This window comes from Ambystoma mexicanum, chromosome 2p (assembly GCF_040938575.1).
Source record: "Ambystoma mexicanum isolate Mex_15411 chromosome 2p, UKY_AmexF1_1, whole genome shotgun sequence".
NCBI lineage: Eukaryota > Metazoa > Chordata > Amphibia > Caudata > Ambystomatidae > Ambystoma > Ambystoma mexicanum.
This window is the reverse complement of record NC_090923.1, coordinates 6,642,674-6,669,783: the sequence shown is the minus strand read 5'-3', so window position 1 is coordinate 6,669,783 and position 27,110 is coordinate 6,642,674. Positions and strand designations below refer to the sequence as shown.

The following is a 27,110-nucleotide window of genomic DNA, read 5'->3' as shown; positions in this document are numbered from 1 at the left end:
TAATAACGTTCCTGTATTTGTAAATACAGCGGAATTAGCAAATACAACAATGTTGCATTTCTCACTGCGGCACCTTTCGCTTGGAGTCTTCTGGGCTACCCTGGGGGAGCCCAGGAGACTGAAAGTGAAATCCATGGGAGGCAGAAATAGAACGCGGTTGTATTTAAAAATGCTGCGTTTTTTCTTTCTAAGTTTCTCGGGCTCCCCCGGCTCAGAGGAACGCGAGAAATTTGGAATGAAAATCACAGCGTTTTCAAATAATACAACGTTGTATTTATGTTTGCGGTAGCCTCCGCTTGGAGCCCAGGGGGCTACAAGCAGAAGCCACCACAAACATAAATACAACATTTTAAAAGCTGCGGTTTTCTTTCTAAGTTTTCCAGGCTCCTCCAAACTTGGAAAGAAAACTGCAGCTAGTGCTAAGTTAAAAAAAGAAATAAGCCCTTACCCAGATGCAGCTTTCCTGCCTGCAGTCTCTGGTCTCCAGCACCATTGAAGCAAAAGCCACCCAGTGGTAGCTTTTGTTTTTTACAGCTGGCTGGCTTTTGCTTCATTAGTGCCGCAAGGGCAAGCACAGGAGGCATCCATTTCACAAAATGGATGCCTCCTAGTGCTTCACATTTTTGAGTTTGAGCTTCATTTGCTCAATACTTTACATAGGGACTTTGTTTAAAAATATATTTTAGATATATTTTTGATTATGGGCCATCTTTTTAGCCAATAATATTTTAGAGCACACTATTCTTTTAATCTGGGAATAAACTGCTGCCAGCCACAGCATCTCAGATACAAGTGAGAGCTCACAGGCAGATGGCGTGAGCACCAAGCTCGGAGGAATGTCAGGGAAGCATGCCAAGTGCCCGGTGCAACCCCAACAACCAATATATACTGGTCAGTCACTGAGAAACCATTCACTCGTTCACAGTTATCAGACAGCTGGTATAGTGATACCTTTGCTGAGCTCCCAAATAAGCAGAAGAGGATCATCCTGTTAATAAGGGACTCTGATATCAAATGCAGCATCGTAACCGCTAATGTTCTATTATCCTGCAAGGATTTTACAAAGGATAAGTCTGAATCCCAGTGCAGGCATCTCATAGATTAAGCAGGAGCTGATGATCAATGGCGTCAAAGGCAACATAGAGGTCCAAGAGAATTAGAAAGGTTTCCCACAATAACTTCACCAACACGGGCTCTCATCTGCATATGTTCTCTTGCACCATCTACACAAATGACTACTCATTTAGTGCTAGGTGGCCACTTAGAAAATAATTCATAGGACAGTTTCCCAAATAAATCCAAAGAGTGTCTATAGTTATTGATTCAACTACTGAGTCTTTAAACGTTTTCAAAATGCTGTTGCACATTAATCTGCATGAGTTCCTTAGGCAAAGTGTTGTATAGGATGGGTATCTTAGTACAGAAAGTACAGTCTCCTTTTAGAATATTCCATAAGGTCTGCATTTGAAATAGCAGGAATTCAACCAATCATAATCAGCCACCATTTGTGTGCCAAAGGAAACTGGGAACAGCTGTGGTGATAAGTTCACAGTTTTAGTAAATAGCCATGCCAAAGTCAGGCCCATTGAAGAATCACCACCTCCTCTCTGAAGCTTCAATTGCAGAGGGGACTTCACCACGTGTCCTCTCGTCTGGCAGATGAGAACACTGGAGTATTTTCCACATTCACTACACTGCAATCATGCCTCACACATGTTTATCTGGTGCCTAATAAGGTTACTGTTCACAATGCAGCTCTTTCCATGTTCTGCACACACAATTTCTGGGCACACATGACGTTTCTCAACTGTATGTGTTCGCTGGTGGTGCTTAAGGTCTTGTTTCCAAGCAAACCCTTTCCCCATTCAGTGCACTCATGAGGTTTCTCACCTGTATGTGTTCTCTGATGACGAGTAAGAGCTTGTTTCCCAGCAAACCCTTTCCCACATTCAGTGCACTCATGAGGTTTCACACCTGTATGTGTTCTCTGGTGACGAGTAAGATCTTGTTTCCCAGCAAACCCTTTCCCACATTCAGCGCACTCATGAGGTTTCACACCTGTATGTGTTCTCTGGTGGATGGTAAGGGCTCCCTTCAGAGCAAACCCTTTCCCACATTCAGCGCACTCATGAGGTTTCACACCTGTATGTGTTCTCTGGTGGATGGTAAGGGCTCCCTTCAGAGCAAACCCTTTCCCGCATTCAGTGCACACATGCGGTTTCTCACCTGTATGTATTCTCTGGTGACAAATAAGTTGTCCCTTCTGAGCAAACCCTTTTCCACATTCAGTGCACTCATGAGGTTTCACACCTGTGTGCGTTCTCTGGTGAAGAGTAAGATTGTGTCTCCGAGCAAACCCTTTCCCACATTCAGTGCACTCATGAGGTTTCTCACCTGTATGTGTTCTCTGGTGGTTAATAAGACTTCCCTTCTCAGCAAACCCTTTCCCACATTCAGTGCACACATGAGGTTTATCACCTGTATGTGTTCTCTGGTGGTGAATAAGAGCTCCCTTCTGAGTAAACCCTTTCCCGCATTCAGTACACACATGAGGTTTCTCACCTGTATGTGTTCTCTGGTGACGAGTAAGATCTTGTTTCCCAGCAAACCCTTTCCCACATTCAGTGCATTCATGAGGCGTCTCACCTGTATGTATTCTCTGGTGACGAGCAATATCTTGTTTACCAGCCAACCCTTTCCCACATTCAGTGCACTCATACAGTTTCTCACCTGTATGTGTTCTCTGGTGGTGAATAAGAGCTCCCTTCTGAGCAAACCCTTTCCCACATTCAGTGCACACATGAGGTTTCTCACCTGTATGTGTTCTCTGGTGGATAGTAAGATCTCCCTTCAGAGCAAACCCTTTCCCACATTCAGTGCACTCATGAGGTTTCTCACCTGTATGTGTTCTCTGGTGGTTAATAAGACTTCCCTTCTCAGCAAACCCTTTCCCGCATTCAGTACACACATGAGGTTTCTCGCCTGTATGGGTTCTCTGGTGGTGAATAAGACCTCTCTTCAGAGCAAACCCTTTCCCACATTCAGTGCACTCATGAGGTTTCTCATCTGTATGTGTTCTCTGGTGACGAGTAAGATCTTGTTTCCTAGCAAACCCTTTCCCACATTCAGTGCACTCATACAGTTTCTCACCTGTATGTGTTCTCTGGTGGCTAATAAGATGTCCCTTCTGAGCAAACACTTTCCCACATTCAGTGCACACATGAGGTTTCTCACCTGTATGTGCTCTCTGGTGGATTTTAAGAGCTCCCTTCAGAGCAAACCCTTTCCCACATTCAGTGCACACATGAGGTTTCTCACCTGTATGTGTTCTCTGGTGGCAAATAAGAACTTCCTTCCTAGCAAACCCTTTCCCACATTCAGTACACACATGAGGTTTCTCGCCTGTATGTGTTCTCTGGTGGCAAATAAGACCTTCCTTCCTAGCAAACCCTTTCCCACATTCAGTACACACATGAGGTTTCCCACCTGCATGTGTTCTCTGGCGACGAGTAAGATCTTGTTTCCCAGCGAACCCTTTCCCACATTCAGTGCACTCATGAGGTTTCTCACCTATGTGTGTTCTCTGGTGGATAGTAAGATGTTCCTTCTGAGCAAACCCTTTCCCACATTCAGTGCACAGGTGTTGTGTTTCACCTGTATGCATTGTTTGGAGGCAGACAGGTGTATCATGCAAATGGACACTATTCTCAAATTCAGTGAACTGATAAGGTTTTTCACCCATTTTCTCACGTGAGCAATATCTATCTTCTTGAGATGGCAACTTTTCCCATATTCTGTGCATGTGCACGGTTTCTTGTCAGTTCATTGTGTCAGGTGCTAAATAAGAGGACACGTCCCACTGAATCTTTGCCAAATTCAGAGCACAAATGAGCTCTCTCGTGTGAAGAACATTTCTGGTGACAAACACGATTTTTCCTCTGACTGAAAGTTTTAAAACATTCAGCCCAAGGATACATTTTGTCCAGTCACATTAGAAACTACCTTTACATTCAGAATGCATATAAAATTAACACTCACATGTGTGTTATCAGGAATACTAGTAAAAAAAAATGTCTTTTCTTACTGCACATCAAACATTGTGGTTGTCATGCCCACTATCCCTCAACCCCAGGATTGACGGAAGAAACAAGCTTGGTTACTGGATGTAGCCAGGAAGGAGTTGCATGGACAGAAGCCTGACAGCTGGAAGCCAAACTTGCACACTTGTCAGGTGCTTGGAAGTTGCATATTCTAATAATGACGCTTTTCACTGCATTAGTCCAGAGAATCTAACAGTCACTGCGGTTGCATTTCTGGGGCATCAGTCACCTGTTAAAATAAAAGGAGAATGTTTCAACACAATCACAGGCATCACATGTACCAGGCAGACTGGTTCTCAGTAGCTGTGATGTGCACTAGTTAATTACTCACACAGTAGCTTATAAGACTTTGAATACTAGGGTGCCATCTATTGGGGACACAAAGTCTAGACGGCAGAGTAGTGGTTCTCTGATGATAACATAATCTGATGGAGGCAAATGCAGCAGGAACAGAGGAATTGATTTTTACGAAGACTATTTTAGTATCCAAGAATAGGAGAATGAAACACAGGGTGAACACAATTTAAGTGGGAACTTTAATGATCAGGGCCGTGCATATACATTCTACCATTTTATTTATTCAGAAATGACTAAAGTAGTTTGAAAGCGCCACATTTCCATAAACAAACGATAAAGGCAGGTGCTTGACACTAGGTCAGCAGTTTGACACCAATCGGGCACATGTTTGTCTATTTTGTAATCACAGATTACTGCCTTACATTTAGGCAAATGTATATTCACCCAAACACAAACTGATAGAAAGCAATAAGGCAAATTGTACGGTAGACTCCCCTCCTACTTTTTTTTTATACATATGCCCCATTGCCATGTACTGAAGATAATTTGCCAAAGGGATACCACTTTTGTTGCCTTTTATATATACCACTGGGTAGCGTTCAGGAGGGGGAAGACACACGGTTTCATTGTTGAGTGGGTGTAAATGGGCCTGTTACTTGCCAGTGTCCCATAACCCGGTCCAGACCCCCCTTTTTTGTGGACTCTGATTATTGCACCCTAGGTTGCATCTCAGCAGCCCCTGTACCCGCTGCACTGTGAGCAAGGATTGCTTTCATGACATCTCCAGTAACCAATGGGAATGCAGCCCCAACATTGTAAATATCCAAGAAGAGATCAGCACCATTTACGGATTACACACCAGTTGATTGTGTCCTATATGGCATTGATCCTGGAATAAGATTTATGTACTTGTGAATAGTATGCATAGTTAGTCACCCCATGATGAGGTCAGACAGTCCTAGATTATTCGTTGTGTGACAGACTATATGAGAAACTATGAGCATTCCGGTATGGGACCCAAGCAGTAGTTTTAGGAGAACCGATGCAATCAATTCCCTTTTTGGCTTCCCCTTCTTGCAACTTCAAGAAATACAATGTATGTACTTGCGTGCGTGTATGTGCGTGTGCACGCTGATAGGAAAGATTTCCATTTACATGTAATTTTCCCTCCAGTTGGGCCCCCCTCCCCCAACTTGTTGCTGTTGTCGGACCATCTTAGCCTGATTTTTGCCAGTGGAGCCCAGGCTTCTGCTGCACTCCGCTGAATTTTCGATCACTTTGTTATGTGGAAACTGACATGCCCTTGAAGACAGTCAGTACTGGGAGACTTGGTTTCCCTTAGTCTTTCACTTTGTTGCAAGTTCTCTGCAACATGTTTACCAGTGCAGAAAGTTCCTTACAGTATAGTGCGCGGGGGTCTTCCTTTCATTTCATTTTCTAAGGCCCTAGACACCCTCAAATGATTTATGTAGAACTACAGATGTGCCTTGGACAGAGCTGTTGACAACTGTTAATTTTCACATATGTTTAACCCTTTCTTTCGGTCCATATCGCGTTTACCACGTTTGGCCTTGGACAGTGGCTTGGCCCCAAAATAGCCATTCCACAAGATCCTTTGTTCTTACCTTTGGCCATCTTGTCCCTTTGCCTTCCCCAGGTGGAGCTGACACGGGCCAGTGCTTATTTGGTCATGCATTCTCCCACGAACCTGCAACCTTTCGCAGGCTTCTGCATACCTTGTGTTTGTGCCTCCAGGATGTGGGCTGGACTGTCTAGTTCCAATACACATCCTGGGTGCCAGAGAGTCTGGTGTGCTGGGAATGACTGGGACCACCGCAGTCTGTGATTGGTCCACGTCTGGCATGGCTGTATGTGAGCAGGTCTCTCATTGGGTCCTCTTCATTTTGGCACGAAGGAGATTCTGGATAATATAAGGGCCCAAACACCCACACCAGGTCAATCTCTTGAGTTCTCACTGAACCTAGGATAGGACCCATGCATCCTGAAGCTAAGAAGCTGAGTCAAGGAACCGCTGGTGACTCACTGGAAAGTTTGGCACCATGAGCCCGCTGTTGTCCCGCAGGACCCTTCTGCCTCTGATCGAACTAGGTCTGCAAAGGCGCTTCAACCCATTTAAATAGTGGGAACAACTATTCACAGCACCTCCACCTTTACCTGCAAGTGAGCCTTTTCGGATGTGTCCCTGGGCCAACCAGTGAACTGACCAGCTTGCGCAGGACCTTTGCCCCGGACCTGCCACCGCCTCGAGTTAACTCTTGAGACTTTGGAGATTGTAAGTACTGGTCCAAGGCACTCTCTAGCCGTGTTTCATACACCTAGGTGCCCTAGGTCTGGAATTAGAAGAGTATGCCTGAACCCGTGTACACATGGGCACCGTGTCGCCCAACTTCGTGGGTGCACTGCTGCTGTGCCTTCCTCTGCCTTGCGACGAGATGCAGTGACATTGAGTTGATCCCTTCACCAGGAGAGGAGAAATCGCCACTGTCTTCACTAGTGGGAAAAGGACCTTGGTAATGAGCTAGCGGCACTCCCAAATGACAAAAAACATATGAATATATTTTTTGACTTCCTTAATCTTGATAAATTACACTGATTTGTGTTGCTTCACACCAGTTGTGATTTATTCTTCAATCAATCTCTTTACTCAATTGTCGTTATTTTCAACTTTGCCTAGACAAGGGCCCATGCATTTCGTACATCACAGTCTTTCATCAGGGCCGGTTCCATCTTTATCAAGAAGCTCGAAATCATGATATTGAAAGAACCAAAGCAAACCTAAACTTAAAATAAATATTTCCATTTCGTCAGAATATTCAGTGTGTTCGCAACTCGCTATTCAAATAAATTCACATTATTCAATGCATTTACCCCAAATAACAAATGGATATTGAAACGATATGAAGCATATACATACGTATTGTGGAGTACCCATGTAGCGGTGCACCAAAAAGGAAAGTAAAAAAAGTCCTGTTAAATGCTGTACATATGGTAACTGACTCATAATTTGTTCTGTAGAGTGAATAATCTACCTATATTGAAAATCTCTCTACTGACCTACATACTTAGTAAGTGTAGCTTACGTTCTGTGAAGGAGTCTCCGTCATCCATGGAGAAAGAATGTTCAGCTATGCTATCTTTGTGTCCGCTCGTCACTGTTAATAAGGGCTAAATGTAAAACTTGTCTGACACTATCATGTATTTAGATGACAGTATAAAGTGCATCTTACCCAAAGGTTTGGTATTATGTAGACTTCGTGCGGGGCACTGTACGAATTCTTCATGCTGGCTGTGCCGATAATCGTGTGCACGTCCTAGGTGTAAATCAGCACTCGTTTAATACGTGTACATGCCTTATATTGTGAATAGAATAGTGTATAACTAACCAGAGTTCGAAATACTCAAATCGCATTCCTGCAGTGAAACGCCAACACCCAGCAAAAAAGTCTGTAGTTGTGCGTTACTGTAAATGTAAACTCATGGTTACTGTGATGCTGGAAATGCATCAGAGGGACAGGGCCTCTGAATCCTTGTCCTTTACTGCTTTTTATCGAGTGTTCTGTCGTGTTTTCTGCCCAGGAGTCCATGTGGGACTCCTGGCAGTGCAGCTCTCTCTTTTGGTTTGGTGAACAGACCCATGGGATACCCTTATGGCACCCATGGGTAGGGGTACAACCCTGTGCCCCTACTGTATGTTTTTGGGCACCTGTGGGTGGCCCACAGAGCAGGGTATGGGCTGGTGGCAGCTCCATGCTGAATTTGACAGGTGCTCTGGGTGTCCTCCATTTTGGGATACCCAGGCCCTGCCATTGGGATCAGTTGATTCCTGATAGGCCCCTGTGGCCTCTTGCTTTCTATTGCCTGTTACCTTGTTTTCCCAAAGTCCTGGGAAGCCCTGACTCTGTCCCTTCCCCCTGACTGGCTGTTGGGTGGAAGTTCCATATATGGTGTTGTTGTGAAGGCCCAGCTAGACTGACTGGAGCCTTCCCAGTGACTGTATGTTGTGGGTACCTCCTGTGGGTGGGACCTGGGTGAATGGAGTGTGTGACCAATATACAATCCTTGTTGTGGTTGCCTGGTTTCTGGCATGTGAGACAAAGACTGAGACAGCCCTGCCCGAAACTGGCCTGAATGCAGTGTGTAGTGTTGAATGGCTGGGTACTTGTCCCAATCCACATTCCTTGTTGTGAGTGTCTGAAAGGGAGGAGTGTGGCCTGAATGCACTGTGTGCCTGATTGGCTGACTGACTGCATGAATGCCCTTCTGTGTGATTGGCTGCTGTGTGTGTGCCAGCAGTGTGGATGAGAGACAGAATAGTATACCTGGGGACCTCTCACTACTGGAAATTGTTCAGAAGCGTTCAGAAGCTGAGTCTCCACTCAAGAGTAACTGGAATTGCTGATCCTCGACGTCCAGCTGGAAGAAGAAGACTTGCTGTGGCATTTGCTTCGACAGATCTGAAGGTTGCCGAATTCGTCGAAGACTGACCCGAGAGAGGACCTGGTAAGGCGCCCTCTTCCCGTGCTCCGAGGGATCATCGAGCACCGCTACATCTTCGCCGAAGCGCCCTGGATGTCAGACCCTCGAAAGGCTGCCGACCCGAGACGGGACCGCCGAGGAGATCGAAGTGTAGCACCCGGACATCGCCGCCATCGAAGTCCATTGCCGTCGACCAGGGTTCGCAGGTCTGTGTAACCGCGGGAGGCCCGTCGAAGTTGTGTTGCCCAGCCGTGGGAACCACTTGACGCCGTGCCGCCGACGACCAGAGTCGTCCGCTCCTTGCCTAAGAACATTTGAATCGAAGGATTCCCTCGTCCGCATCGTCGACCGCTCTATCCTGCCGGAGAAAGTCGAGGACGACCAACGCGCCGAGGAGAAACCTGCCGGTGGGTTTCCCGCCACCCGAAGACCACAAAGACTCGAACGACTCGACGCCCTTGCTGGGCCTCCGTCTCCACAATCTTTGCGGTCCAGAACAATTGTCATCGAGGTGCCCCGCACGCCTCCGCCTTGCAGGACGCCAACGCTCCGTCGTCGACGAGCACCGCTTGGATCGAAGCTGCCGCCTCATCGACGCCGTTCTACCCTGTTTGTTGTCGGACGTTCGACGCCCCGTGTCTCCCGCTTGAAAGGGAAGACATTCAAGAAGGGCCGTCGATTCCCCGACACCGAACGCCGAGTTCCTCGACGCTTCTCGACGCCTCTCGACGATCCGTGACTCCCGCTTGAAAGGGGGTCGCTCAAGAAGGATCTATCGAGGCCTCTTCGAAGAACTCGACTCCACCAGGTACATTGGGGGGGTAAAAACATTATAGGAGGGAATAAGACTTGCAGAACAATATATGGACTGGGCTTGTGCTATATCTATATTTTACAGGTTGCCCAGGTGGGGGGGGATCTCAACACAGAACTGTGTCTAGTGTTAAGGGCCAGTATTCTGCCTATTGCTCAGCCTCTTATTTTCTCTCCTCTCTCTATTGCTGGTTTCACTCTATTGATCTGTGTGACATGATTACAGTATTGTTGATGCACTTTTCATGAGATCTAATACAAAGGGTGGTACCACTTTAGAACTGTATATATTTGCCATTGTTGATTTTCCTAAGTACAAAGTGAGTTATTATGATAAGTGTACATAACCTTGAATATTAATTATATAAAGACTGTGTTCTAACCAATACAGTGTGTGGACATTCCTTTGTGGGGGCTTAGGGACTACACTGTACTTAAGAACCAGCCTGCATCACCTCCCGAGAAGCTAGGCCTTGATTGCTCGTCCATTGCTACCGTATTAGAGAATCTTGGCTGGGGTCTTCTGTGCCTCTCTTCCACCATATAGGGAGCAGGAGTACAGACACCCCCTACCAGTCTTTACAGTTACCATGGAGCTGGACCATATGTTCAGGACAGCCATGTTGGGGTGGGAAAAGTGAAGTGAATATCCAACAAAATAGTGCATGTATGTTGACACATAGTTCGTATAGAACAAACTCATCAGAATATTGTCTAGATGCATAGGACAGTGTAAAAATATAATCATAATTGTGACCCCTTATACTAGGTCATGGCTGATCTGTATTATCTAGGGAGTGCAGCCCACCCTGCTGGCTCATTAGCCAAGGCCCTTTTCTCACTATTTTGGAGTGCTGTTCACGGAGGCACCTTTTTTACTGGGTTTGCACCCCACGCAGACACAAATTCAACAAATAATTAAGGAATACATTGAAAAAATTGCTGTGCACACCCCCCACTCTTATAAATTACATCTGTGTATTTCTATGAGTGGACGCACCCCTAACATGTCTTATGAGGAAATTGATCATCTTACAGAGAATAGAGCAACCACACTCGGCTTCACAGCTGACAAAGCAGATGCGATCCTAAGACTGATCAAGGAGACGACTATATCAAGCACAGCTACTACTAATCCGCAAAGCAAAATCAAGCACTTACAATACGCAATTCACAAAGCAATTAATAGGAAACTTAACTCAGCTACATTAGGAAGATATTACAAAGCTCAAAGGATTCCGAGAGGACTAAGGGTTCCGTTATGACCAACCCTTTGTAAAGAAAGCAAAGATTTTGTGGCCAGATGGGAGCAGATATTGAACAAATGTTCCCTGGACTTAACTCTATTGACTATTCAAGAATTATCTCACAACATAGCACAACTTGACAAAGAAATTGAAACATTGAGTTAAGAAATCACTGATTTGACGGATGCAGCTTCTTTCAGCGAAATATTGTTAGACATTAATACCAAATTAGAAGGATACACAGATCTAGAAGCCTGTAAGGTTAAGAAATTTAAGCGGGATACATATGAATATTTAAATAATCAGGTCTAGACATGGGCCGCCAAGTGTCAGTTTCAAGGAGCTAGACCCAGTAAGACATCCACAGATAATAGCAGTTCCAAATCTGATACCACAGAACCAAGAGACAACACAACAACAGATAGTCAAACAGCAAGCACTTCAGGTGCAACAAGAAAAACCACTAATCAAAAAGGAAAAGGACGAGGAGGGGGCCAAGGAAAGAAATCAAGGAATGCAAACCAGATTCCAAACATAGCGGAATTAGTGGTTAACTTATCCAAAAGGAGACTGTCTAATCATGAAATTCAAAGACTTAAAAAAGGTCTGAAGGATGTGCCCACGTATAGTACCAGTAGGTTTAATACTCAAGACGAACTACACAAATTAATACGTAAGCTTAAGCTGAAGGTATTTTTTTCTGAACTTCCACCCTCTACAAATCTGAATCTGGCAGAGAATGAATACAACAGGGTCGCATATGGGGACACTTTTTAGAGACATGGGGTCTTCATAATGGTTGAGATCTTTTGAAGAATGACTCAGATCACTTTACTTGGTTCAGGTGTGTTTACCACTGTAATTCATGATATTTTTTTCTCTGCACCAATGATGAATTCGGCAATGGACTATAAGCTGCTGAGAACCAGATGTAGTAACCACAAGATTCTACAGCTAAAATGTGTGGGGGTGTGGAGTAATGCGTGTGATACTTTTTGTGAATCCAATTTACAGGTTATATACTGAAAACTTGGTGTTAATTATTCAACAACTTGAAGTTACTCTGCAACCCAATTATAACTTAATCGTCTATGACTGTGTCACACTTCCAGGAGGGTTAGAGGCCCAGACCCCACCTCTAAACTTGAATCATAATGAAGAAAAACACCTTCCTGTATAGGAATGCGCCACACAAAGGAATTGCATGATTCTGAACAAGTGTTTATTGTCACACTCAGTTCAAAATGCATGCTACATTGATAGCCCTGTATTGGTGACACGTGTTTCAGGGCTCTGTTCCAGAAATGAACAGTTTTATTTGCACAGTCTGTAGATGCACGTAATAACTGGGTTAAATCCCCTGCATGTTTGTGGTTCTTCACGTCGTCATAGTAAGCTTACGTCGTTGTAGTAAGCTTACTACGACGACGTGAAGAACCACAAACATGCAGGGGATTTAACCCGAAACACGATTCATTGATCTAGGGTTATCACTGATGTGCATTTTGAACTGGGCGTGACAAACACTTGTTCAGAACGACGCAATTCCTTTGTGTGGCGCATCCATATACAGGAGGGTGTTTTTCTTCATTATGATTCAATTTACAGGTTAATGTAGCAAAAACGAGAATCATTTGGCATAAAGGCAATGTTGTGAAATTGAATGCAGATTTCCCGTCGGATTTTACCACCTTTAGCTATGGGAAAAAAACAGTGTACACTAATGATTCCTTTTGCTATTATGTGGGGAATGTAATTAGGCAGTCTTTGGGTCGATCTGCAAATTCTGGTGTTTGGAAAAAACATTTGCATATCTATGATCATGTGATTAGAACCTTTAAGAACAATAGAGCCAGGGAGCTGCGTACCCAAACAAAAACCAGTTTTCCATTGTCTAAAACATTGAAATTAAGGAAAAAGATCAACAGCAAATGGAAATACAATATCAAGGCTCAACGTGCTGCACTTTATCAGGCAGACAGTGAAAATATGATTTCCTCTTTGAAAGACAACACAGCTAAAACCTTTTGGGCTCTTATGAACAACCAAATTAGCCAGGAACTGTGAGGCCCTTTCCTGCTCTATTTCTGAACTACAATGGGCTGGACATTTTGGGGATCTGTACAAACCAGCTCAGTGTCATTTGTTACTCCCAGAGGGTGTACGAGATGCCGTGTGGCTAATTAAGATCCAACAGGCGGATGTTGAAGCTACGATTCAGAAGGTATCAGCATCTAGGGCGGCAGAACCGAATGGTCTTGCAAACGCCGTCTTTAAGCAAAATCGTGGTCTCAGGGCAAAAATCATGTATATACGCTTTAATGACATTGTTAGGACTCGCACAATTCCCCTCTCATGGCACATTTCCTTTGTTGTGCCCATCTAGAAGAAAGGTGATCGGTCTTGTCCTAAAAACTATAGGCCAATCGCCCTTACAGATGCAGACTCCAGCTATTCTCTGGAATTATCTTAAAGTATATCCAAGATTGGATTAGGTCTAACAGCATTTTGTCCAGATTTCAATTTGGCTTCAGGAGAGGTGTGGGAACGGATGCTTGTGGTCTGCTCTTGAATGTTATGCAGGCAAAGGCGTGGAGAAAGGGCTCGGTACCAATCTATATCGCCTCCATCGATTTATCGATGGCGTTTGACAAGGTGGACAGATGTGTGCTGGGGAAAACTATTTTATTTAATTTTTTTACATTTGTAAAGCGCCACACAGCCCAGAGGCATCGGGGCGCTGTTGCACGAAAATGACTTAGTTGCAGTGCAGGGAGGGGTAGATCGAGGGTGTTACAGCGAGATCCTGTCTACCAAAAGCCTAGAAAAAAGGACGTTTGCCTTTACAGAGGTTATACAGTTGACAGGGCCCAGGTGGGGTTTATACAAACAGCATAGTTTTTATCGATTAGGGATGCCTTTGGACCTCCTTTCTATATTAGTTAATTTACATGAGGGGTCAATGCTGCAGGTTAGGCAGAATAATCAGGGCGGTTTATCCCCTTTGATTGATGCCTCGAACGGCCTCCGACAAGGGTGCATATTCGCACACACCATCTTCAACCTCTGTTTCCGATGCCAAAGCTAAACTAGAAGAAGCTGCATTCGCTCCACCAATGGTGGAAGGAGTCAAAATATGTTGGACCGCATATGCAAATGACTTTTTGCTCTTCGACCATACTCCAATTGGTTTACAGCGTTTACTGAGTACATTTAGAGACTACACTGTTGCCAACTTTCTCACCATACATGAAAAAAAGACAGTAATCATACGGTTGCACCCTAGGCCCTATGCAGTGGAGTAACTTTGCTGAAAATGTTGGGGAGTGGGGGGCTGTGGGAGGGCGAATGGTGGCTCTTAGGGATTGTTTCAGCCAAATTGTTCGTAAAAATGTGGTCGAATGGTAGATTTCACTGAATTCGGTCACCACCATTAGTTCAAAGCCGAAGATACCGAACATGAAGAGCTGGGGTTGCGGGGGCGTCTCCCGTTCCCTATGTTTGGTATTTTTGGCTTCAGCAGTTGCTGGGGTGTCCCCTGCGTACTCAGCATTGGTGGCGTGGGACCCAACAAAAACAAAGAAAACGGGACCCTGCAGCGTCAGATCCAACCCGCGTTGGATGGATCTGACGCTCCAGGGTACAGGAGAGGCAGCCGATGGAGAAAAGGTCATTTGGGGGGGTAGGAGGGGGTTTATGGGTGTACTGGCGGTTTGGGGTATATGGGTTTGTTTTTTTGTATCGAGGTAAAAAGGTAGTCGCAGTGAAAATGACAACTGCCAATTGCGCTGGGATTTTGTAGATCAGTCAAACAACAAAAACACAGAGGGATAATAGACTACTACACCACAAGAGTCCATTGCTAACGCTCTGTTGTAACTTTCATGATAGGACTGGTGGTGTATCTTTAAAATTCAACTGGGCCCCCACACATCTTCAGCAAGCCTGCCATGCACCCAGTGACACAACATAACATTCACAAATTTACTTCCAATAGAACATACAAACAATGCATTATTTATCATTCATTCAGACACAAAAGACAACACACACATGCTTGCACTTATACACAAATGCACCCAGCACCTCCATTGACATGTATACGTACATATACAATAACACATGGAAACAGTGGCGCAACGTCCATTGAGCAGACCAGACTTCATCACCCCTGACCCCTGAAATTTTGGGCTAAGTTGACTTGACCTAGCTGAACTATGAAGCCATGGCCGAAAGGACCAGATTCACTGGAATGTCAGCAATTCCCTTGATATTTCCTTTCATTCAAAGGCAGCAGCCATTGGTTAATGCAGTGCAGTTGGTGACCAAGTATACTTGGTATCCATTTCTAAATGCCATATAGCTCCAACCATGGGCTCTGCACAGCACCTTATACGTGTACATGCTGAAAGATTTTTATCTACAAGATTCTGACAGATCAAAATTAAGGTATGTTTTCCTGTGTTCAAATGGCTCCAAGCAGTGGACTACCAAGCGGGAGAGGCAGTGGAAGGGCAAGCTGACCCCCATGGCTCTTTTAAGAGCCAGAGTGGGACATTTGTCATTGGGACACCTCTCCCGTACGGCACCTCAAAGAGGGTGCCCAACAGCAAAGGTGTCTCGCTGGTAGGACAATGTGCGTTCTGAGCAATTCCTGCTCAGCACGCTCATTGTCCTGGCAGCAGGACACCTTACCCGTTCGCAATGGTAGAGGTGTCCCGCTGCCAGGACAATATCCCAAGGAAGTCCGGGCAGCAGAGGGTCCTCACGTTGGAGGATTAGAATGTGAGCCAAAAGGCACTGGTGGGAAGGGGGTACTATAGCAGGGTCTTTTGTCCCTTTAGAAATGTGAATGGGAGGGAGTGATCAGAAGTGAGAAGGGTGCATAATGTTGCATACTTTATGAAATAATGACTATGGTTATACAACCCAAGGGGGATTTGTTTTGCTCACTTTAATCTACATGATGCTTTTGAGACTTTGCTTGCAGGATGGGGAGAATAAAACTAAAGCCATACTCCCATTGCTCAACATATTTATGACAATGTATATAGTGTATGGTTAGTTTACTATGAAAGGCTAGTTTATTATGTAATGTGGTTTGCTTCCAAGGCATTGCTATAAATAATGAAAGCACATGAAATGTAAAGCAAAACCTTTTTATTAAGTGTTTATGGTTTATTACAAATCTTTCACAATCTACAGCAAAAAAAAGCAGACAAAGCCAGCCGAATCAGATACAAATAGTAGTCAATTTACACTTTAACGCTAATCTAAAATAAACAAAGTTTTGTGCAGCAGAGTTTTAGTTGATTTTGCTTAGTTTACCAACTTTTGGTAGTCCTAGTTGTCATTGTTCTCGGTAGGGTGTGCTAACACTTTAAATAATTGTTAGAGGAATTTGGATTTCGTTGTTCCACAATCATATCAAATTCCACCATTTTATTGAGTCTGGGTCGCATAGATTTACGATGTTACACCTGAGATATATATTTCTTACATCTCTCAATTCTGTGCAGAATAATATCAGGTGACTTAGGGATTCTTTTTGTTTGCGGAATCTGCATTTTTTACATATTGGCTCTTTACTGTATCTCACCATAGTTGTTTTGTTATGTGAGATATTAAGGGGGTAATTTATAGAATTTAGCACACAAGTGGCGCACGCGGCTGGCGCGCAGTGTGCGCGTGAGAGTGTCTGCGCCAGGCGCGTGCACTAAAATCAATTTCCGCGCACAGCGTATACGTGGATTTTCGCTACCAAAACCAGCCGTAGCGCAGTGGCGCAGAGACCCTGCAGCAGCGCCAGCTATGCCCCCAAGAATGCCCCTAGCGCAGGGAAAAGCCATCAAAATCCCCAATCCAGCGCAAAGGACTGCGCTAACCCTGTACCAGTATACATGGCCGCCACACAGCACACGGCAAGCGGGGAACGCGTATTACTGGGGTTCGCGGGACGTTTTACACGCGACTGGCCCTGTGCGAGTGGGGTATGTGTATTACTGGGGTTCGCGGGAAATTTTATACGCTAAGGGCCCTGTGCGAGTGGGGTACGTGTATTACTGGGGTGTGCGGGAAGTTTCACACGCGACTGGCCCTGTGCAAGTGGGGTACGTGTATTACTGGGGTTTGCAGGAAGTTTTACACGTGAGTCCGCTGTCAGAGCAGGTACGTGTATCTAGTGGAGTGCACGGGGAGTCCCTCACGTGAATTGGCAGTGTGGGTCCTCCCAGGTGTGCCCTCCACCCCATCCATGGCCCCTGAAGGCAACCCACAACACAGGGGACTACCCTGCACCTCTGGCCATGCCCCCCAGCCAGCACACATGTCACCTTCCACTAGTGATCACCAACTCATATCCCCCTGCACCCCCAATCAGTCAGGGGCACCTGCCAGCAGGCCCCCACTCATGTCCCCCTGCACCCCCCAGCAGTGAAGGGCACCTGCCAGCAGGCCCCCACTCATGTCCCCCTGCACCCCCACCCCCCAGCAGTCAGGGGCACCTGCCAGCAGGCCCCCACTCATGTCCCACTCATGATCCCCTGCACCACCCCCCCCCCATCAGTGAGGGGCACCTGCCAGCAGGCCCCAACTCATGTCCCCCTGCACCCCCAGCAGTCAGGGGCACCTGCCAGCAGGCCCCCACTCATGTCCCACTCATGTCCCCCTGCACACCCACCCCCCAGCAGTGAGGCGCACCTGCCAGCAGACCGCCCACTCATGTCCCCCTGTACCCCCCTTCCCCCCATCAGTGAGGGGCACCTGCGAGCAGACCCCCCCACTCATGTCCCCCACCCACTCAGCAGTGACATGCCCATCTCATGACACAAACCAAAAGTCAACTATGTACATCAACACATGTCCGTCTCTCACACACACACACACACACACACACACACACACACACACACACACACACACACACACACACACACACACACACACGTTGCCATTTTTACAGGTAGGTACAAACATAGTATTGAGTAGCATTGAGTAAACCCACATGTCAACATGCATGAACCCAATGAGTGAATCCCACACATTGAAGTAAAAGATCAAAATGTATTAACGTGAAAAACAATTGAAAGTACTAAAAGCATAACATAATGGCAAACATGAAATTAAATGCATGTCCAAATTAAAAAAAAAACAATCCTCAAAAAGATCCAAGTCCAAAAGAAAAATGGCCAAACCTCTCTGTCCACCAAACCAAATCCAAATGAAACGCAAAAAGGTAAATCCATTGATCCATGGTGAAATGAAATTAAAATGTCCAAATAAATCCAACGTCCAACTATGTACAATACAATTTTCAAGGGTCCATGAGCCCAACGAAACAAATTAAACCTATCTAATAACCTACCTAACAAGAACAACTATTTACAAAAGTGTGGGGCATAGTCCAAAAGCCCCAAAATAAAAAAAATAAAAGGAAACCTAACACTATAAACTATTTACAATGGCGACGGGCAAGTCCTGCGGCTCACTCATTGATGTTTTCGGCCAGGGCATCATCGAACTCCATGTCTATTTGCTGGAGGCGGGCCTCTGTCCTGGCCCCAAGGTCTCGCCTCGAGGCACTCTGCCCGCCTCAACGCCCGACGCGTGGAGAATTCCGCCCTGACCATGGTGAGCCATGCCTCTTCAGCCCGCCGCCGCTCCGCACCTATACGCTGGCCCAACCGCAGCCACACGGAAGACACACCCATTCCAGGGTCCTCCTGCCCTCTGGCCGATGCCTGCCCCTCAGATGTTGATGGCCCCGAGCCATCATTGCTCCCACCTAGAGCCTGCTCCTGCTGCTGCTGTCCATGTGCCCTGTCCGATGGTGCCTGCACATCCTCCATCTGCTGGTGTCCACCCCTGCTGGACCGCCAACTCCCGACTATGGCAGGGATGGGATCTCCACAAAGCTGGCTGTGTTGTTCAGGCCAGGTTCACAGCGGGCCCTGTTGGAATCTGGGCCGGAAGACGGCAGGGAGAACGACTGGCGCATAGTCTCCACAGAGGAGAGGTCCGCCAGAGTGCGCATCACATGTAGGAACCCACCAACCAGGGCCCCTCCCAACAGTTCCACGTCGCAACGCTGCTCTTCGTGATGGCGGGCATTCTCTGCCCAGGAAGAACGCACGTCATCACGAATGTCACATGGGCGCAACGAGACACCAATCAGGACGGCGCCCATACATTCATAGGACCCCTCGTCCGCAGGTAGTGGAGAGGCAGATGACATGGCACTCTCCCCTTTCTGCGGACGGGCCTGGGACGGGGCCTCCCTGCTGGTGCATGGTGGTGCAGTCACAGGGTCTAGGACAGGGACATGCACAGGCCCCTCCGCGGTGACCTGTGCTGCCTCCTGACCCTGGACTGCAACACTTGCACCAGTGGTACTACCCCCACCAGCCCCAATGTGCGGCTCAGTAGCGGGCTCCTCTTCCTCTGGAGACCACCAACCTGGATGTCTCGTACCGTCTTCCGCCATTGCAAGCCCCTTTGGGGGCTCACCCGGCCCTTCCGCCACAGCCATAGTGGCAGACGCGGCACCAGCCCCCTCGCTCCCGGATGATGGCAAGTCCTGGGAGGGTGGCTGGGCCTTGCGTCGCCGCCCAGTGGGGGCATCCCCGCCGCTTGGCTCCACATCGCCTTCTCCGCCCTCTTCTTCACTTGACGCTGCGTAGAGGGAGACATAGAACACAAGCATCAGGGTACAGTACAATATTCCCCTAAACAGGAAGCAATAACACATGAGTGGCAGTGTCTAACGTCACTTCCATCCTGTCCCTCCACAACACATGGGTGAATGCCCGCAAAACACATACATAAACAGGCATCGCGCCTGCAATCAGCATCCATGTACAAGGGCCTCTATTAATCAAAATGTTGCCTTCAAACTTACATGCATCCTGGCTCACACTGATCCCATGCACACACATCACTGGAGGGTCATGCATCATGGATAGACACAGTGCATACAACGGTGACCACACTGCATGAGTGAATCTACACATCATCACGGACATGTGTCATGAATCCATGGCGTATCGAAGTCACAGACACTTCTCAGACACACACGTGCACCATACATGTACATGACATCAGCACCCATCCCTCACACCCCCACCATGTGCAAGAACAGACACTGGAATGCTTTCATGTGTGCATTTGCCATACAGCTTCCCATGTAGCAGTGGAACTCATGCACCAACCATGTGGTTCGCACATTACTGGTCTCACATGCATGACCATGATGTCCCTGCACACATACATCCATACATGGCCCATGTCACACATACAGGCAAGTATCAGACTACCAGCACACTGCAACATGCCCTGTCTCGCACACCAATGCTTGGCCACTTACCGCTCAACTCCAGATGGGTCTTACTCCGAAGGATCTGGGCGTGGAACGCTGGGCATACGTGTTCCAGGACCCTCATCTGGATGTCACTCATGCTGACCCGGCCCCCCCTCCGCAAGGCGCCGGGCCTTGTGTAGGGTCCTGGACCTGAAGTAGTCCTAGCGCTTCTTGACGTGCTTGATGTCGCGGGTTGCCACCCCCTCGTGTTGATGGCAACCACTACATCATCACAGATCCTCTACCGTCCTTCCTTGTTGGCGCATGATATTCCGAAGAGGGCATCATAATGCCCCAGGGCATGCTCCACCAGGACACCAACTTCCTTCACACTGAAGCTGGTGGCCCTCTGCCTCTCTGACTGGGGGTCACCAGTGGTCTCAGATGGTGTTTGCCCCGACATGGCGACCCCCGAGGCAGGCGTGGGTGGGGGGGCAACTGGGTCCTGGGGCTGTGGAGCGATGGTATCCCAGTCGGGAGTCTTCTGTTCCAGCAGGGGTGGACACAGCAACTGGAACCGTGGCTGACGTGCAGGCACCAAATAGAAGGGCACGTGGGCAGCAGGCAGTCAGGCAGCAGCAGCAGCAGAGGGCAGGTGGGAGCATGCTCGGGGCTCTGGGGGGGCAGTAATTCGGCCTTCTGGGCAGGAGCGTGGTCTTCCGTGTGTTTTCGCGTGGCCAGCTTGATACGGAGTGATTTGGCACGTGAAAAAATTGCATGTCAGTGTGTAATTGGAGGAAAGGCCCTTAGCGTGTAAGCGCGTCAGCACACGTACGCATTTTCATTGGACCAAAGGCCCTTAGTGCGTAAGCGCTTCTCTGATGTTACGCGCACAGGCGTTCCCCTCGTGATGTGGGCATAGTAGTTCAGCGCACGTGAAAAACTGCATGCCCGTGGGTGAATGCGTGGAATCCGAGGAAAGGGCCTACGTGTAAGTGACGTGACGCGCGCGGGCATTTCCCTCAGCACGGGTTAAAGGTGAGCGGGGCCAGCAGTTCGCTGTACGTGCCTTTCATTGAGACCGACGTGTGTAGCTGCTTCGTGTTGTTTCGCGCGCCATCACATCTTCACAGCGATCGAGGACGTATCTCTTCTTTTGGCGGGGGTATTGGCTACGCGTGTTTTTCATTATCACGCTAGTCAGACGGTGAGTCGCGCACACTATTTTTCCCACTGCGGGTGCCCCTGTGTATCGCACCCGTTTTCAAGGTCATAGTAGCCTGCGTGTCCCACACGTACGCATTTTTTATGTTACTGGGTGCCACCGCGTACTGTGGGAGGTTGATTCCACACGCATAGGCTGCAGGGTTGCGTGTACTGTTTTACTGCAGTTTTGGGGTGCCTGAGCGTAGCGTGACCCATCACTACATCTCTGACTGGGGTCACATACAGCCTTGCAGGTGCAGGGGGGGCTGTTAACATCTTGCATCCCACCCCCTTCACCCCAATTGCCCAGGTCAATTGTGGTGTACACCTCCCATTGGCACTACTCCATCTGTGCCATGGTTGGGAGGCCACCAAAGGTGAGGGGCGCCCCAGCTGGGCGTACTCCTCGTGGCAGGCGTGGTCAGGGATGTGGCCAGGGTGACCAGGGAGTAGGGGGACTCCAGGCTGGCCGCAGAGGGGTGTTAGGGAGAATTCTCTGTTTAGGCTGAATTTCCTAACCTAGTGAGTCCCCCAGCAGCTTTGCTGGATTTCTGGAGTTTGCCTTTTTTTCATCCTGCCAAGAGTGAGACTCTTTTCCTCCCACTCTTGAACATGATTGTGGTATTTCTTTGAATGTTAATGTGTTCTATGAGCTATGGGGTCTTTTACTCCATAGGGTCTCATGTGTTCTGCTATGTGTGTTACACCACACCCTCCGTGCCGTAACACTGGGGTGTCCTAGGTGACCCCCACCATAGACTCCATACCCTGGGACTGACTACTGTCTCCCAGGGCATGTAAAGTCAACATTGGCTTTACTAGACCTAAATTTACTAACAGAACCAGTACAAACCATCCTATTGTGGATGCACTGGTAGGGGTAATTCGATTACCCCTGGGTCTGTTGTTCGAGGGGGTACTGGTCCCCCCTCGTCGGGTTTTGGCTGGTGGCAGTGGATACTACTTTTTATATTCGACCGCGAATATATCCCTATGGGATTTTCCCATTGTTCGGGGCTAATATTTGTTCTATGTAGCCTCGGTCATACCGCCGGTTTATTAAATTAATATAAATTCACTGGTTGGTATTGTCGGCCAGAACTCGGTTTTTAAAATGCCGTATGTGTTTGCCTCTGTAACTCCAAACCAAAGGTTGAGCCCTTTGTTCCACTTTTGGTAGGCTTCGGCACAGAAGCCCTCCAGAGTGGTGCCATTCTGGCTGGGTGCCACGGGGGGGTGGGAGGGGATTTAGGCACCCTGGACTGAGTTGCCTTGCCAACTCAAGTCGCACTCTGGTGTGATTGGCCCAAGTGGTGATCCGCCGCGCTCACCACTTAGCATGTTTGATTGACAGCTAGGCTGAATGAATGGGGGTGTTTTGCATAAAAGCAGGGCTTTGGGGACTGGAACTTCAGAAGTCGCCACAGAACCGAAGAATCCGACGAGGGTAAAGCTGAGCCGACCTGCAACGACGACACCTCCGGTGGAGCCCTGCTGAACCGACTCACCACTTCCCAACGACAGAGGAGATCTCCCTGCTGGAGAGTCTTCTTCCCCTGACTGGTGGGAACAACCAGTCCCTTGCTTTTTCTTCGCTTCCAGGACGTCAAGTGGCCGAATTGCCCGTGCCGAGCACCCCGGCAAGCGGATAGCCACTAACCACTGTACCGCCACCAAAAGGTGGTGCCTTGTGACTCAGCACTCCGCGGCTGGTCTCTTCCCTGGTGGTGCAACGATCTTCAACTTTCCTCTACGACGAGATCATTTCTTCTTCTGGCAAAGCCCCGACTTGCATCCACCACCAGGAACAACTGCCCCCGCCGGAGCGGTCTCTTCACTCTGAAGGTACTGTGTCCGCCTGGCTTCCCTTGAAACGGTTAGCGTGAGGGGTCTTAAATCCTTACCTTTCCACTGGGTCGCCTACAGACGTTCTTAACTTTCGTTCTAAAACTGGTCCAACCTTGCTGTGACATTTTTGCTACAAAGACGAAGTGCATTTCCACTGTGGTACTTTTGGGACATACCGCCTTGCCTCTCTCCGAGTGGGCCTGGCCTCTGAACTTTGTGATCTACAGTAGACCCCGCCTTGCTTGCCTTGCATTTGTTTTGTAAAAGTGTTGGTACTGAGTTGGTTTCATACCCTGCCTTTTTCTCTCCCTTTCTAACGAATACTAGAGTGCCATCTAGGTTAAGCACTCACCTCTGTCTGCAAATAAGTGGAGCCTTTGAACCTAGACTTGTCGAAATATTGTTATGGGATTGATATATACTTATAGTAACTGTTATTGAAGTTGTTTGCAATATTAGTGCCAGTGTGTTTTTCATAGATGTGTTTTTAAATAAATAATTATATATCTTTACACCCAAGATCTGATCCGTGTCTGCTTGTTCTACTGTGTAAATTGCCCCATCTTGTATACTCCAAATACTGCCTAACTCGTCTTGAGTGAAGTCTGACTGCTCAGCCACAGCTACCAGGTAAATCTGGGTGGTATAGACTGCTACCAATTGGGTTTACTGCTAACTCCTGTAGTCTTAAACTTTTTGCAGTGATCCCAGAGGGAACTGCACAGGTTTCTGCCTAACAAGGGGGAAAAGGCAAGGGTGCGCCACTTTAGCACATTGTTATGCCGGTGCAGTCATGTCACCACCCCCTGTGGTTCTGGGAGATGCAGCTTCTGCATCTGGCACTGGCGCCCGTGTGACCCGGCAGTCCGTTTCATCGACTGCCATGGGCCCAAGGGTAGTGGTAGCTGCATGTGCAGCTGTGGACACCACCACCCAGGCTCAGGGTCTGCCAGCGCAGGCTGCGTTGACAATTGAAGAGCCCTTGGAAGATTTCCAACAGGCCCGGAGGGAAACCGTAGGGGCACGCAGGGCTGCCCTGACCAAGACACGTGTCCCTGGGGCAGTAATGTCATCTGCTGCCCCGAACAGCCGGGTGTTGGCAAGGGCAGGGGCAGCCAACAACACCCCGGTTGTGAGTCTTCCAACCAGGACAGTCGAGGTCAATGAACCTGCCACAGCGGATGTAGCTGCGCAGGATCCATTAGAGGGCACCGAGCTGCCACTGACACAAGTCAGCCCTTTGGTCGTCCCGCCACCTGCAACTCACTTGTCTCAATCCACCGGTCCCACTGGCCATACTGATCAGGGCAGTATCAGCCAGCCAGGGTCTGCGCCACAATCCAAGAGGAGGAAGGTTGCACCTGCAGCACAGGCTGGGACCCCACGCACAGGCTGGCACCCCACACACAGCCACGACCTCCTGCACATCGAGGAAGAAGCCTTTCTGCAACCAGGAACTGACTACCTCGTGGACTACGTGAGGGACCACAGCCGTGACATGCTAGTGTGTTCTAATTGTCAGACCACGGCTGCCCACCGTGATACCCACTGGAAGCAAGTTGCAGAACATGCGAGTGCATTCGGTCATGAGGTGTGCACGGCGCAAGAGTGCAAAAAGCGTTGGAATTACCTCAAACGCAGCGCTAAGGCTAAGTGTGCCTCAAATTACAACTTGACTCTGGTGACTGGCGGTGGGCCTGCACCGGAGGAGGGTGACCACACTCTGCATGAGTCACTCGTTACGGAGTTCATACCATCAGAATCAGTCGAAGGAGTGGGAAAGATGCCGGACTTTGATGCACAGTCCAGTGAGTGTTGATGCATGTTTGTCGAGGACGTGTGCGTTTTACTTGTGTGATGTGATGTGCATGACTGCCACTACATGTCATGTGTACATAGTTATGATGTGCAAGTAATGCAATGCTTCCCTGATGCATGTCTACTCTGCTGGATGGTGGACATGTGGAGCTGACTGGGACTGTCCACATCACCACTTTTGCACCCTACTCACATGCTGGTTACCAGTTTGCTGCTCCAGTCCATGTTCCAGCTGACTGGCACTTCTGCATGTAGCGTGGGGTGAACTTCCCATCAGCCCAGGAACTATGCATAGCATGACTGACGTGCATGTGTACGCTGCCTGCAAGGGGGTACCCAATGTAGGCATGCTCCCTTGCCCCTCAACCCCCTGCTCTGCACCCCAATTCCACCTTAGCACTGGTCTGCTACAATATTGCTGTTGGGTACTTCCCTGTTCATGCCTCCTGTGTACATGCTAACATCCAGCGGCCAATCTGCCAGACATATCCTTTGTGGTACATCCTTAGTACTTGATGCAGGGTGTCTCACTTGGACTGTGCAGAGGTCAGATGCCCCGCAGGGACATGAGTGCCCATTCATGCTCCATGTGGATTCCACGCATGCCCATATGTTTCCATGACTGGATGATTACTGTAATACAAGTCCAGGATGACCTAAATTGCACGGCATTTCATCTGCATTCCCATGTCAACTGTGGCTCAGTACTGCGTTGCACACATGTTTAGGGTCTGACAATCTGAAGGTCACAGGCCTCAGCCTATTTAATGGCCAATGACTCTGTCCAACTGGTGTAGTGTCTTCTTCACACGTGGGTGGACTCCAGAGGTTTCATCATGTGTCCTGCTTACTGTCCCATCATCATTTGCAGTGTTGTTACTTGACTCACATGAAGCTGTTGATGCCAGTCAACACTGCCTGTCAATACACTGGTCTATGGTCAGCCTTTTGATACCATGCTAGGCATCCCTGCTTTTGCACTTGGGTGGAGGGGTGCTTTGCTTGTAGATATGCTACCCATAGAATGCACATTGCACACGATGCCTGAAGTTGACCTTGCACTGCCTTCACATTTTCTGACACACACCATGGAGTCCTTGTACATGTAGGTAGTGAGTAACATACATATTTGCTGCACTGCATAGACCCACTTCAGTGCAAACTGCCACCTTTCAACAGGTCTAATCACAGAAGCAATTTCAAGTTGACCCAGCATGCATGCCAGGTTCTATTTTGTGTGTCACATGTCTGCCTGATGTGTTTGTTGTCGGTGTGTGTGTTTTGTGTGCTTCATGTGTAGTGACCTTTTTTCTCTCTATTTTTCAGATGATGACGCAATGGAGCCGGAGGATGGTGTTGTCATGCCAGGCACAGGGTTGTTATCACTACATCAACCCAGCACAAGTGGGGGTCGTGGGGTGGTAGGCCACGAAAACCCCCAAGTGCTACAGTCCATCTGGTCTCTGGCTGCCTACGAGTCCAGCCCTGATGACGACTGACGTCCATGTTGAATTGGATGAGCATCAGGTCCATATGTCACGGGCAAGCGATTCTGATGTGGACACTCCTCTGTCCGCGACACCTGCACTGAGGGGTCAGACAGTCTTGGAACCTCCGCACGTGGTGGATCGGGACGCAGGGCCATCCTCCACACCAGTCACTGATGTGCCTGGGACATCACATTGACAGGGGCATGTAGTAGTGCAGCCGCGGGCGGTGCCAACACAATGAGGACACCTGGTCCTTGGGTCCCGCAGGGATCAAGCCCAGCAACGTGGTCGCCGCGCACAACCACAGCATACTGAGTGGGAGCAAGACATGACTGCCAATTCTGAATGGCAGGGGGCAGCAATGGAGCATGGAGCGTGTGGCCCAATCTGTGCTCCCCCTGCTAGGCAGGTGCTTCTCCAGCAGCAGGCGGCACGGTCCACGGCCCGCTCTCAGGCTGGGCATGGCGGCCTCAGACGTGGCACGCCAGGCTGAAATGTC

The 27,110-nt window shown here is 48.2% G+C and overlaps 1 protein-coding gene across 1 annotated transcript in view; it reads right to left on the bottom strand.

Annotated features, from left to right (window-relative positions):
• Nucleotides 1-27,110, bottom strand: part of LOC138566128 (zinc finger protein 585A-like) — a 368,140-nt gene that overhangs the window by 235,976 nt on the left and 105,054 nt on the right. The window contains exon 3 of the mRNA XM_069643132.1: nt 1,891-4,329. Within this exon, the coding sequence (XP_069499233.1) occupies nt 1,891-3,802 (1,912 nt within the window). The 5' untranslated portion in view covers nt 3,803-4,329. The remainder of the gene's footprint in view (nt 1-1,890; nt 4,330-27,110) is intronic.